This window comes from Podarcis filfolensis (genome assembly GCF_964270895.1).
Source record: "Podarcis filfolensis genome assembly, chromosome: Z".
Classification (NCBI taxonomy): Eukaryota; Metazoa; Chordata; class Lepidosauria; order Squamata; family Lacertidae; genus Podarcis; species Podarcis filfolensis.
Genome location: NC_139617.1, coordinates 3,714,037 through 3,726,209, shown reverse-complemented (window position 1 = coordinate 3,726,209; position 12,173 = coordinate 3,714,037). Strand labels below are relative to the sequence as shown.

General features: G+C 51.8%; 1 protein-coding gene across 16 annotated transcripts in view; it reads left to right on the top strand.

Moving 5' to 3' along the window:
- Window positions 1-12,173, top strand: part of DLG3 (discs large MAGUK scaffold protein 3) — a 109,398-nt gene that overhangs the window by 58,891 nt on the left and 38,334 nt on the right. For 13 of the 16 annotated variants that reach the window (XM_083595369.1, XM_083595384.1, XM_083595368.1 and 10 more), the window contains 5 exons: window positions 240-376; window positions 1,099-1,243; window positions 2,889-3,048; window positions 8,771-8,927; window positions 9,688-9,790. In XM_083595369.1, the coding sequence (XP_083451495.1) occupies window positions 240-376; window positions 1,099-1,243; window positions 2,889-3,048; window positions 8,771-8,927; window positions 9,688-9,790 (702 nt within the window). Of the gene's footprint in view, window positions 1-239; window positions 377-1,098; window positions 1,244-2,888; window positions 3,049-7,349; window positions 7,507-8,770; window positions 8,928-9,243; window positions 9,412-9,687; window positions 9,791-12,173 lie in introns of those variants that run through there. The other 3 variants (XM_083595372.1, XM_083595373.1, XM_083595374.1) reach the window with 3 other exon arrangements.

Below are 12,173 nucleotides of genomic sequence, written 5' to 3'. Positions count from 1 at the left end.
ATACCAGTTGCTGGAACCTGCAAGAGGAGAGATTGCTGCTGCACCCAGATCCTGCTTTCATGTTCCCCACAGGCATCTGGGTTCCCACTGTGAGAACAGGATCCTGGACTTGATGGGCCCCTTGCCTAAGCCAGCATCCAGGCTCTGCTAATGTTCTTACGTGGCCCATGGCAGGCAGATCTCTCCACATCCCAGCGCAGCCATCGCAGAGCTCCCTAACCCCACCTCCTTCTCCCCAGGGTTGGGCTTCAGCATCGCCGGGGGTCTCGGGAACCAGCACATCCCTGGAGACAACAGCATTTACATCACCAAGATCATAGAAGGTGGTGCGGCTCAGAAAGATGGGCGGCTGCAGATTGGCGACCGACTGCTAGCAGTGAGCACCCGACTTGTTTTCTTCGAAGCGTTGGGATGGGTGACAGCATGGATGGCGTCAACTCTCGGTGCAAGGGAGCTGGATGCTGGGCAGTGCCTGCCAATTGTGTGGCCACCCCAAAGCATTTTGCGGCTTGGCATGGCTTCTTAGAAGCATCCGTTCGTTTACTGTGGGAAGGCAGCTAGATGATCTGATCCCGGCAGGCCTCTGATTAGGTTTTTCATTCACAATGGAACACTCATGCTCAGAGGCAGTCTATCTCTGCCGAACTGGGAATGTAAAACTGGGGAGACCTGCGGCCCTTCAGGCCCATCCAATTGCCGGCTGCAGGAAGCAGCATGGGCATAGCCTGGGGGGGCAGGTGCCCCTCCTAGTCAAGTAAATAAATAAAAACAATTGCATCACAGATAACTCAGTTCTGCCCTCGCCCAACATAAAGCCTATCCCCCACAACATAAACCCTGGCTACGCCCATGGGAAGTAGGATACTGGAGTCATTTTGTTATGTTTGTCATTGGCCGTGATAGGGATGGAGCACCCATACTCAGAGGCAGTCAGACACTACTGCAGTTGGGCACTGTGGGATGCATCTGATTTAGCAAGGTTCTTCTCATTGGCCCATCTCAGTTGGCTCAGTCTGTCAGATCTGCAACACTTCTGGCCTATAGACAAGCCTCTAGCTGTTTTCTCTCTCCTGCCCCTGCCATACCCACTCTCTCCAGGTGAACAACACCAACCTGCAAGATGTCCGACATGAGGAGGCCGTGGCTGCACTGAAGAACACTTCGGACATGGTGTACCTGAAGGTGGCCAAGCCAGGCAGCTCCCACCTCAATGACATGTATGCGCCACCTGACTACGCCAGCAGTACGTACCTGCCCTCCCCTGCCTCCTGCTCCTGGGGTGGGAGTCAGAGCTCAGTGGAAGAGAAGCTATTTTGCATGTAGGATGTCATGAGCCCTGTGGAGGTATTCTGGAGTGGGTGTTTGGATCAGAAAGAAGGGCGGAGCTGGGAACTGGTGGTCCTGTGCATGGTCCCAGTGGGTTGGGACAGGTTCTGCCAGGGCATCAGGAAGCCCCAGAGCTGGAGGAGAAGGAGGAGGTGGTTGTGGAACCAGAAAGTGTGGGATCAGTTCCCATGGAGAGTCCCAGCGGGATGTCAAAGTGTCAGGAGCAAGTCAGTAATAAATCACACAGAGTAAGTGAACTCTTTATTAGTAACAAGATCTGCTCAGGCCTAATGAGCACAGCAACTCTTCTTGGTAGGTCTTGCCCCGCTTTCCCACAGCTGCCTACGTCTCCCCCTTCCCAAGCAATCAGAGACTCCCAATGCCTTGTCTCTCTTTGCTCCACCCTCTTCATACCTCTGTGGGTTCTGGGAGACCAGGTGGGAGGGGAGCTAGTCACAGCAGGAGAGGGAGACACCCTGGCTTCTTCACCAGCCTGATTCATCTTTGCCTCTTGGCCCTCCTCCTCTCCAGCCTCTGCTTCTGCCACACTCTCCCAGCTCACTAAGCCCTGTTACCTCTTCAGCTACTGACATCCCTTCTTCCCAGTCTTCTCCCTCTTCTCTCTCTGACCACTCATCCTTGTCCTACCTGAGCCTTCTTCCTTTGGAGGTTCCTCAACTGGTGCCTCCCACCATTCCTCTGTGTGCAAACAGTCTGTGACACAAGGGGAGGTTTTGCTTCTGTGCTGTCAGACACTTCCAGTAAGGCCCCTCCTGTACTGGGATTGTCTCTGGCTCCTCCTCCTATCAGCAAACCTTTGCCCTTAGAGGAGGTGCTGGACAAGACCAGCCCACCCATGAGGCAAGTTGAATCATCGCCTCGAGCAGCAGGAGCCACGGGGACAACAGATCCGGCCTCAGCTGCCAAAATGTATTGGGTCAGTTCTTGCACTAGAGAACATGTCAGGCGCTGAGTTACTGCTTCCCACCCCCCACACAGACCCAAGGAAAAAGGTGGGGGGGCAGATTTCATTCCACTCTTGACCTCACAGAGAACGGGGGAATTTATAGTCCTGGGGCACTGAGGGGGAGAAAGATGGGGTGCTCTCTGGAGTATCCCTTAGCCTAGAGGTGGAGAACATCTAGACCTCTCCATCTGGACTGTGGGATTCTAGCTAAGCCACACAACTGCTCTTCAGGACGTACCTCTCACCAGATCTGCTCAGCAGCCAGCTTGAATGCCTTTGCCTGCCTGGAACTTACCCATGAACTGTGGAAATACAGACTCATAGGATTGTAGAGTTGGAGGAATGTCTCTTCCTTGCCTGGATGGCAATAGAGATAGGAGTGCATGGAAGCCTTTCACTTTTCTGGTGACTGCCATGTAACCTACTGCACAAAGGTCATTCTGCCCACTTTTCCCTTCTGGTCCACGGCTGCCATGTGGGCCTCAGAAGGCTCCCCACCTGGGGCCAGGGCCTTGGCTCTAAACAAGGGTCCCCACCCCACACCTCAGCCCCCTTGGTTCTGCCTCACTGATGCCTCTTCTTTGTGTCTCCTTAGCTTTCTCTGCCTTGGCTGACAACCACATAAGCCATAACCCTGGCCTGGGCTACCTTGGAGGAATGGAGAGCAAGCCAGCTTACCCTGCTCCGCCCCAGGTCGCGCCTGCCCGCTACTCCCCTGTGCCACGCCATATGATTGGGGATGAGGACTTCACCAGGTGAGCAAGACCCCCCTTCCCCACCTCCTCTGCCTCTCCCTTGGAAGAACCTGGTAGTTCATCTCTAAAGAACATGGGTATAACTTCCTCTCCGATAGACATTTGTAGGGCCAGTTCCATTCCAGCTGATTTGGCAGCCATCGAGGCATGCAGAGTCCTGCCCCATTTGCTAACCTCCTTTTTCTTGTTGCTTCTCCCATGAGTTCAGGCAGCTGTGGGGCATGACTGGGGATGTGGGGTGGCTGTATGGCTTCCAGAAATGTGGGTCTCCAAAATGGAGAGTGTGGGGTGAGGCTCAGTATCCTTTACCACTGAGAAAAGAAAAATCAGAATCCTGCACCAGAAAAGGTGGATTCTGTGGACTGGGTGTATTATGCAAATTGAGCAAAGCTGCGTGATCGTCTGCTGCGTAATTGTCATGGAGGACAGACAAGACATCAAAGGTCCAGCCCCAAAGTGCTGGAAGTCTTCTTCAACTGCTTCATCATCATGTTTGAAAAATGGGGATGTGGATGAGGAAAACAACTATTTTTCATGCTCCTAGTACTTAATGCACATTGCTGCAGCATCCCTCCCAAAAACCTTGCAAGTCAGGGCAGCCCTGTAACCTGCTTTCCCCCCAGCATTGTTGGAAATCAAATTGTTGGGGCAAAGGCCTGTACCGGTACTTTGAAAGTGCTGATGAATGGCTGGTTGCCGGGGTTTCCAAAGCCCCGTGCGGGGCTTTTGCAGGTGCCTGCAAACCTCCGTTTGGCTCATTTATGTCATCAGGTCTAAGGCAGGTAGGTGTGACTTGGCCGAAATGGCCTTGCAGCACAGGTGGGGAGTATTTGTGGATCGTATTAGGTTTCCCACAGTTGGATTATGCAGATTACTGAGGTGATGCATTTGAAAACACTTTACACAGTTGAGAAGGCACTTTTTAACTGCTAAACAGAATGATAGTGGTGATACTAGCCATGGTAGCTAAGCCCTTCCTCCATGGTCAGGGCCGGTATTGCTTCTGAATATCAATTCCCACAGCAGGGAAGAGTGCTGCTTTGCTCGGGTCCTGCTCGGGGTTTTCCACAGTCATCTGGTGGCCACTGTGAGAACTGGATGCTGAGCTATTGATCTTTTCTTATCTGCTTATGATAAGGGCAAAACTGTTTGTTTGCTAAAGTAATTACATGCTGCTTTCCCCAAAAAGTTCCAAGCAGTTTTACAGTAACAAAGGTACACCAGCCAACATTTTATTGCACCCTGCTGTGTGCCAGACACTGCTTTGTACCCAGAAGGGACAGAGGCTCTTCTTCTGAGGGCTAACAGTCCTCTAGAGGGGATGGGCAAGACCATGACTGTCTGTGAAGATAAGCAGGTGGGGACTCACTATGGAGAGTGGTTCAGTAAAGTGGGGACTTTCTCCTCAGTCTTAGCGCTCTCCTTGTACAACTCAGCAGGGCGGAAGATGGAAACAAAACTAAAAAAATTTGGCCCTGGGCTCTGCTTGTCACTGGTTCTGCCTCTGTCTGCTCTTGGCCTCCCTGTTTTCTGCCCAGCGATGGGCATCAGCCATCGCTGCTTATTCCATGACAGGGAAAAGCCCTGAAAAGTGTTGGAGGGCATGACCTCCTTGACTCCAGATCCATTATTTTATTCCAAAGCCACATGACTGTACAGATTGCTATTGGCCACACGAGGGCACCGTGGAACTTCCTGGCTAGGAAGAAAAGGGGTCTGTGCCTTGTAGTGACCCTCGGGAGCCTTGGTTTGGGTCAGGGATCCTCACCAGGAAGCAAGTGGGTTGTTTACAGTTTAGAGGTGGGAGAAACAAAAGATTCCCAAACCCAAGAATGTGAGAATGGAGGGGGGCTGGCCCCCAAAATGCACCCTTTTGCTTGGTGGACCAACAATTCTGTGTGTACATGCACATGCACACGCACACATGCACACACACCCTAGACCCTGAGCAGGCTTCATTTCTGACAAGATCACCTTGCATTCAACCACCCAGATTAGAAGGCAGTGTGGTTATCTGTCTAGCACTAGAGAATTCTATCCCTTCAGTATTATTGTGCATTAATGACACTGGCTGGAGCCATATTGGGCCATCCAGCTCAATATTATCTACAGCAGGTATGGGGAACTTTTGACCTTCCAGATGTTGCTGAACTACAACTGCTGCCATCCCTGCCCATTGGCCATGCTTGCTGGGGCTGATGGGAGCTGCAATTCAGCAACATCTGCAGGACCAAAGGTTTGCGGCCCCCACCTCCATGTCTGGTATACATGAAGCAGGAGTCAGTCTCCTGCATTTCAGGTGCAGTCTCACCCGACCACACCTGGAGATGCGAGGGGAATGAACATGGGACCTTTTGCAAGCAAACTGTGTGCTCTGTCACTCAGCCACAACCCTTCATGGCATTAAGAGTAGACTCAGTGAAATATACTCGGAGTCCTGCAGTGATTTCATGCTCTTTATTGCAGCTTGTAAAACAGCGATTGAATTGCCCCCCAAACCTCAGGCTTTTATATACATTATTTACACAATGAGTCCCATCTGATTGGCTGATTCTGCTTCCCTCCTGGAGCCTGATTGGTCTTCTCCTGCAGGCCAATCAGTTGTTGCATTCTAGGATCCTACCTGCCTACTGTTGCTACTGGGCCATCCCCGCCACACCTAGTCCAGGACCCGGGAGATGACCCTGTCCTTCATGGAGTGGCATGCTACTTCCGGCGCCTGAATGGGGCGGTCAGGAAGCTGTTCCAAGCTCATGACGTCATGTGCAGGTGCTGGGTCGGGGCCGGTCTCAGGTAGTGGCAGTCTGTTGAGGGCGCCCGCATGGCCCATCGCCTTCCCGGGCCAGTGAACCCTTTTATACTGGTAGCCGGTGAGGAAAATCAACCACCTGAGGACACGGGGTGGCAGTACTTGAGGGGTGTGCTTCTCGGGGGCGAGTAGGCCAAGCAGCAACTTGTGGTTGGTCACCACAGTAAAGGGGCACCCATACAAGAAATTGTGAAATTTCTTTACTCCCTTCATGATTGCCAGGCCCTCTTTGTCTATTTGCAAATAGTTCCTCTTGGCTGTGGAGAGGGTCTGGAAAAAGTAAGCCATCGGCACCTCTCTTCCATCCAGAAGTTGGTGGCTTAGGATGGCGCCAACGCCATAGGACGAGGCGTTGCATGCCAGCATCACCAGCAACCTCTCATCAAAGTGCGCTAGGACTGAGTTCGAGACGAGCAGGTCTTTGACTGCTTGGAACACGGCCTCCTGGCGCTGTCCCCACACCCATGGGGCCCACTTGTCTAGCAGTCTGTGTAGGGGCTCCGCTACCACTGCCTTGTGGGGTAAGAAGGCATGGTAAAAGTTCAATAGTCCCAAGAAGGCCTTGAGTTCCGCCTTACCCTTAGGTACCAGGGCATCAAAATAGCCTGCACCTTGTCCCCGGTCGCGTGGACTCCGTCTGCATCCACTGTAAATGCTAGAAAATTCACCTGTTGCACTCCGAGCAGACAGTTTTCCCGCTTCACCTTGAGGCCGTCCGTCTAGAAACGGTGCAGGACGGTGCGGAGTCGGTCCCTGAACTCCCCCAGCGATCAACACATCACTGAAGAAGGGGGGTGACACCAGGAATTCCTCTGAGGAGAGAGTCCATTAGATTTTGGAATATGCCTGGTGCCACGCTGACGCCAAATTGCAGCCGCTTGACACGGAACGAGCCCCTGTGCATTACAATCGTCTGTGCCTCGGCGGTGGCCCCATCCACTGGCAATTGCTGATAGGCCTGGGCCAGGGCCAGCTTGCCAAAAATCTTAGACCCTGCCAGGGTGGCGAGGACATGGCTGACCACTGGCACCGGGTATGCATGAGCCGTAAGGGCCTTGTTTATGGTACATTTGCTTCCCTCCTGGAGCCTGGTTGGTCTTTTCCTGCAGACCAATCAGTTGTTGCATTCTACAATCCTACCAGCCTAATAGACTGATTAACTTTCTCCTGGAGCCTAATTGGTCTTCTCCTGCAAGCCAATCTGTTGTTGCATTCTAGGATCCTACCTGCCTATTGTACTAGGATCCAAGCTTAGTACATAACACTCAGAAAGGGCAGGAGCTTGCAGAACAATCCCCTAAAAACTCCATTTTCCACCTTTTCCATTTGCGTGGCACAAAGACCGCTAGGGAAGCAGGGGTTAATGGCGCCTGGCGTGCCTTCTCCCAACACCATGGGCTTGCTGGAGTCTGGTTCATCTCAACCTTTTCATGATGGCTCTTGTAGCCCCCCCCCCCCCCCGCAAGCAGGGCAGAGGAGGGAGGGCTGGGAGAAGCTCAGATAAAATGCAGGCTGCTGCTGCTGTGCTCCCCAGTCTGCACACTCAGAGAAGCTGCCACTATGATCACCGTCAACGTCTCTTCCTCCATGTCTTATGGGAAACGCCCTTTCCAGCAGCAACCCATTGCCAGGCACAAAAGAAGGACCAGGTACCAGGGCTCTCTGTTCTGTACTTCTTCTTGGGGAGGGGTCTGTGAGGCCCCTTGCTGGGTGGGCAAGCAGGGGCATGGTCCAAGCCTTGTTCACAAGCCCTGGGGTCAGTTGACTGCTCTTTGGGCACACTGCTGCTTCCAGAAATCCTCCCGGGGTACACCTGCCTCTTCCAGCCCAGGACTTGGCATCTGCACAGAGTGTCAAGGTAACAGAGCCCTAATACCTTCATTTGTCCAGAGAAAGGAAGAGGCAGAGCTAGTGAGCAATGGGGTTGTATGGGGGGCTTCCAGCTTTGAGGGCTGCAAAGTGAAAGGGGTAGGGCTGGAAGTCTGCATGCATCAGGGGGAGGGAGGAATGGGCAGTGTCCCAGCAAAGGGGGCACTTCAGAGTTGGTCTTTGTTGATTTACATGCCAAAGGGGTGGATGGAATCTTGTTGCTTGCATTCTGCTTTCTATATATTTCCTACAAGGGCACTGGAAGGTATCAGAAAGGGGTGGGGTGTTTTTCCAGCTCCCTTTTAGGCTGTCACTGGAGGGACAGCAAAGAGAAGCCACACCTTCCCTCCTTTATCTCTGGCACCTAAAGGAATTCTGCCTCACAATAGCCACTCGCCAGCTATTCCTCCACCAACCTCCCATTCCCGAACCTTCTCCTTAAGACACAGGTAGTGTCTTTACTTTGTTTTCTTTTGCGACCACCACCACCGGCAGCAGCAGCAGCAGAATATATTCTGCAAAATATACGTCTTTGCATCATTTACACCAGACACACAATTCACCTTTTCTTGGTGCAGAAGTGGGGACTAATCTTTCTGACTTATAGAGTGCACATATCATAACTGCCCAGGGATATAGGATCATGCATAAGACCAGCCAGTCAAGGCAGAGAATGGTATCAGCTTCCCATGAGATGGAAAGGTAGGAAGATTCCTGGTTCATTCTCCAGTTCATTCTCCATACTGGCAATTTGTTTCTGCTCTGAAAAGTAAAATGTAACTCTGTTGGCACACACACACACACACACACACACACACACACACACACACACACAGACAATACTCTTATTGCCCTATTGAAGGTGTTGCCCTACGTTTTTGAGATTTTAGGTCATGGCTGCAGCTCTACCGATTGTTCAGAGAGGGTACCAGTTGTTGGGTGCCAACTGTGTGTTGCACATGGGATGTTGAATAATGTTCAGATGGGCCCTGATTCTGCCCCCGGCTATGTATCCTCTTCATGTTTTCCCTCTGTCCTTTACAGGGAGCCCCGGAAGATCACCTTACATAAAGGCTCCACAGGCTTGGGCTTCAACATTGTGGGGGGTGAAGATGGCGAGGGCATCTTCGTCTCCTTCATCCTGGCAGGGGGCCCAGCGGACCTGAGTGGGGAGCTGCGGCGTGGAGACCGCATCCTCTCGGTGAGTGGAGCATGAGGTCCCTTTACTGGTGTTGCTCTGAGGTCTTATTTAATGCGAGGAGGTGGATTTGGAGAGTTCTCTGGGCTCTGGTACACAGTTGCTGCTGACCTCTGAGCTGGGAAGCAAGCAGGTGGGAGCACCTGCCTCCCGCACCCCCCAACCTATCCTCCAGCCCTTCTCCAGGACTGGAGAGATTCTGCCCCAGGCACTAAGGTGTTAACCCACACAGAGCGGCTTTGCCCACACAGAGCAGCTCACCAGACCGGTCTGGCTTAGCCCAGCCCAGCGTTGTGGAAGCTTGCTTCCTCTTCACTCTGAGAAGAGGGAGGGGAAAAACCAACACGCAGCCGAGAACCTCCCAGCTTGAGCTTCAATGGAGCCTGCGTGTAGGGCCCTGCAGCGTAACGCTTGCCCCTTAAATGCACCGAAAGTGTGCAGAGGCCAGGTAGGCCACCTCCAGGAAGAAACAACCAAGCTTGGCCAGGTCTGGTTTTCACTTCCTGAGAAGCTGTGTCGTTTGTCATGCAGCTGAGCACCTGAGACAAGTTGCTCCCAGCATTTAGGGTGCAGGAGGGGCCTGGGATGTGCAGCTTTGGGGGATTGAGAGGGTTGGTGTGGGGCTGGGGCTGTCGCAGGGCAGGGGGAGGGGTGGAATGTTGCATGGTGGGAAATAAGTGTGCAGTGCCATCATAGGAGGAGCAGGTGGCACCAGCTTCCCCTTTTCAAGGTGAGTTGACAGAGGCGGGGTCTGTTTGTCCAGGTGAATGGCGTCAATCTCCGGAACGCGACCCATGAACAAGCGGCGGCTGCCTTGAAGAGGGCCGGGCAGACGGTCACCATTGTAGCCCAGTACAGGCCTGAAGGTAGGAAACTCCCAGGGGGGACCCGCTCCAACCTGCTCCCCTCGAACCTTTCACGAGAACCAGGATCTCCCTTTGAGTTTTGTGCCCTGGTGCCAAGTCATATTCGGCCAAAGTTCTGAGAGGACAGCCAGGCTTCTGGGCTGCCAAATGCTGGATGAGAATGCCTCAAAGTCAGGATTCGCTGGCTTATTTCATTCCTATCCCACCTTCCTTCCCAGGAGCTCAAGGTGGTGCACAGAACCCTATCCTTCCCAACATTTCCTCACAAGAACTCTGTGAGGTAGGTTAAGCTGAGAGGCAGGGAATAGCCCAAGGTCACCCAGTAAGTTTCATGACTGAGTGGGGATTTTAACCCTGGGCTCTTTAACATGGAGTCTCTGCAGTGCCTGAGATTTGTTGAAAGGAGGAACTGGCAAGATTGGCAGCGGGGATGTGGACGTTGGCCTTGGTAATCACACTGCTTGTTCCTAGGCTTGAAAAATAAGGTTGGATCTCTGTAGCTTAGGATGGGGAACTATTGGCACAGGTCCCAATTAATCCTTCATAACCATTTTTCCCATTTGTGATACTGAAAAAGAGCAGGTAGAGGCACTGCTGCCTCGACTGCTTATCCGAGCCCCCCCCCCCCGCAAGCTCAGCCAGGTTGCCAGTCCCCGAAGAAAGCAGGGTTGAAATCACTTCTCTGCAACTTTGCCTCGACTGCTTCCTGCAAGGATTTCTCCACAGGGAAGTCGATGGCGCAGAGCTGAACCGGCAGCCTTGAACTCCCTAGCCCATCACTTCATGGGTGGGGACTTCTTCCACACAGTTTCTGCAGAGATCACTAGCTGTAACTGCACCACAAGGTTGGTGTTGCTGAACATCACTTCTGGCTTGCATTATTATTATTATTATTATTATTATTATTATTATTAAATTTATTTTTATTAAATATTTTCTTGGTTGACAAAAGTACATGTCTTTTTCAGGTTGTACATTCTTTCTTTCAAATCAGTTACATTTGCTGTGAGACCTTAGTGCTGAGTACCATATAATGTTGGGGAAGAAGAGTGGGGAGACGAGGGGTGGGGTGGTGAGGCTCATATTCTTTTGTATAGTGTACATGTGGCGTTTTGTGTCAGCGTCAGCTGGGTAGGTTTTCTTTCTATTCATTTATTACATTTCCTTGGTAGTGTGAGAGGTTGGGGGCCCAGGGTGTGGTTGGCACTGGCAGAGGAAGGGGAGTGCGGGGGGGAGCGCATCGCCCCCAGCAGTGTGATCCTGGTAGCGCACCCCCACCCCCAGGACGCACAGCAGCCACGCCCACATCTGTTCTCGCCCCCCCCCCCCGGTGCTGGCGCATGAAGCTCCGCCACTGGTGGTTGGTTGGCTGTGGTTGGCTGCAGTGGGATTTGTTTGCATTTGTGACGGGGGCGGGGCTTGTTGAGTCAGGTAAGCCAGATTGATTCGTATGATTCTTGTCGTTTTGTTGTGCTGTGTATGTGATAAAGGGGAGCCATACTGAATTGAAGGCGTTCTCTTCTATTTGTCCCCATGTCAGTTTCAGTTTATTGGTTAGTTTTTCTAGTACAGTGGTACCTCAGTTTTTGAACGTCTCTGTTGACTAATGTTTCTGAACTCGGAACACCATAAACCCAGAAGTAAATGCTTCCGTTTTCGAACGCACCTTGGAAGTCGAACTTCTGAGGTGACTTCCTGTTTGAGTTTTCTGTTTTGAGGTTTCCGTATTGAGTTTTCGGTTTTCAAATGTTTTGGAACTCGAATGGTCTTCTGGAACAGATTATGTTCGAAAACCAAGGTACCACTGTAAGACTGTTTCCCATACAATTTGATACCATTGGCTCATGTTTACTCCTGACAGATCTCTCCAGTGTCTGGCTATGAGGCTTCTGGCTGCTGAGAATAGGTGGGTTATGAGCTCTGCATAATGTGAGTGGGCATTATTAACTTGGACGATGTTGCATAAGGCCAGTTCTGGGGTGACTTCTAATACCTGTTTAATTATTTTGCATATCTCTTGAAGGACTGCTATCCAGAAGGGTTGGATTTTAGGACATTGCCACCACATGTAGAGGTGCAGCTTCTCCAACATCTTAGTGAGGTTCTTGAGCGTATCAATGCCAGTTTCCGTGGTATTAAGTACCACCTGTGAGTTTCAGAGTGAGTTTCCTTCTTTTGGCTGATATGGACAAAGGGAGGTTTAGACCACATTCTGGTCCATTGAGTGGGGCTAATTTCATATCCTATGTCATGCTCCCATTGTTGTTTGATTGTGTCAAGGGGGTTTGTGGGATTTTGGAGCAGCATTTTGTATATTGTGGAAACTATCCCTTTGCCATGCCCCCCTGCTGTCAGGAGAATGTTTTCGAAGCTGATCAAGGGT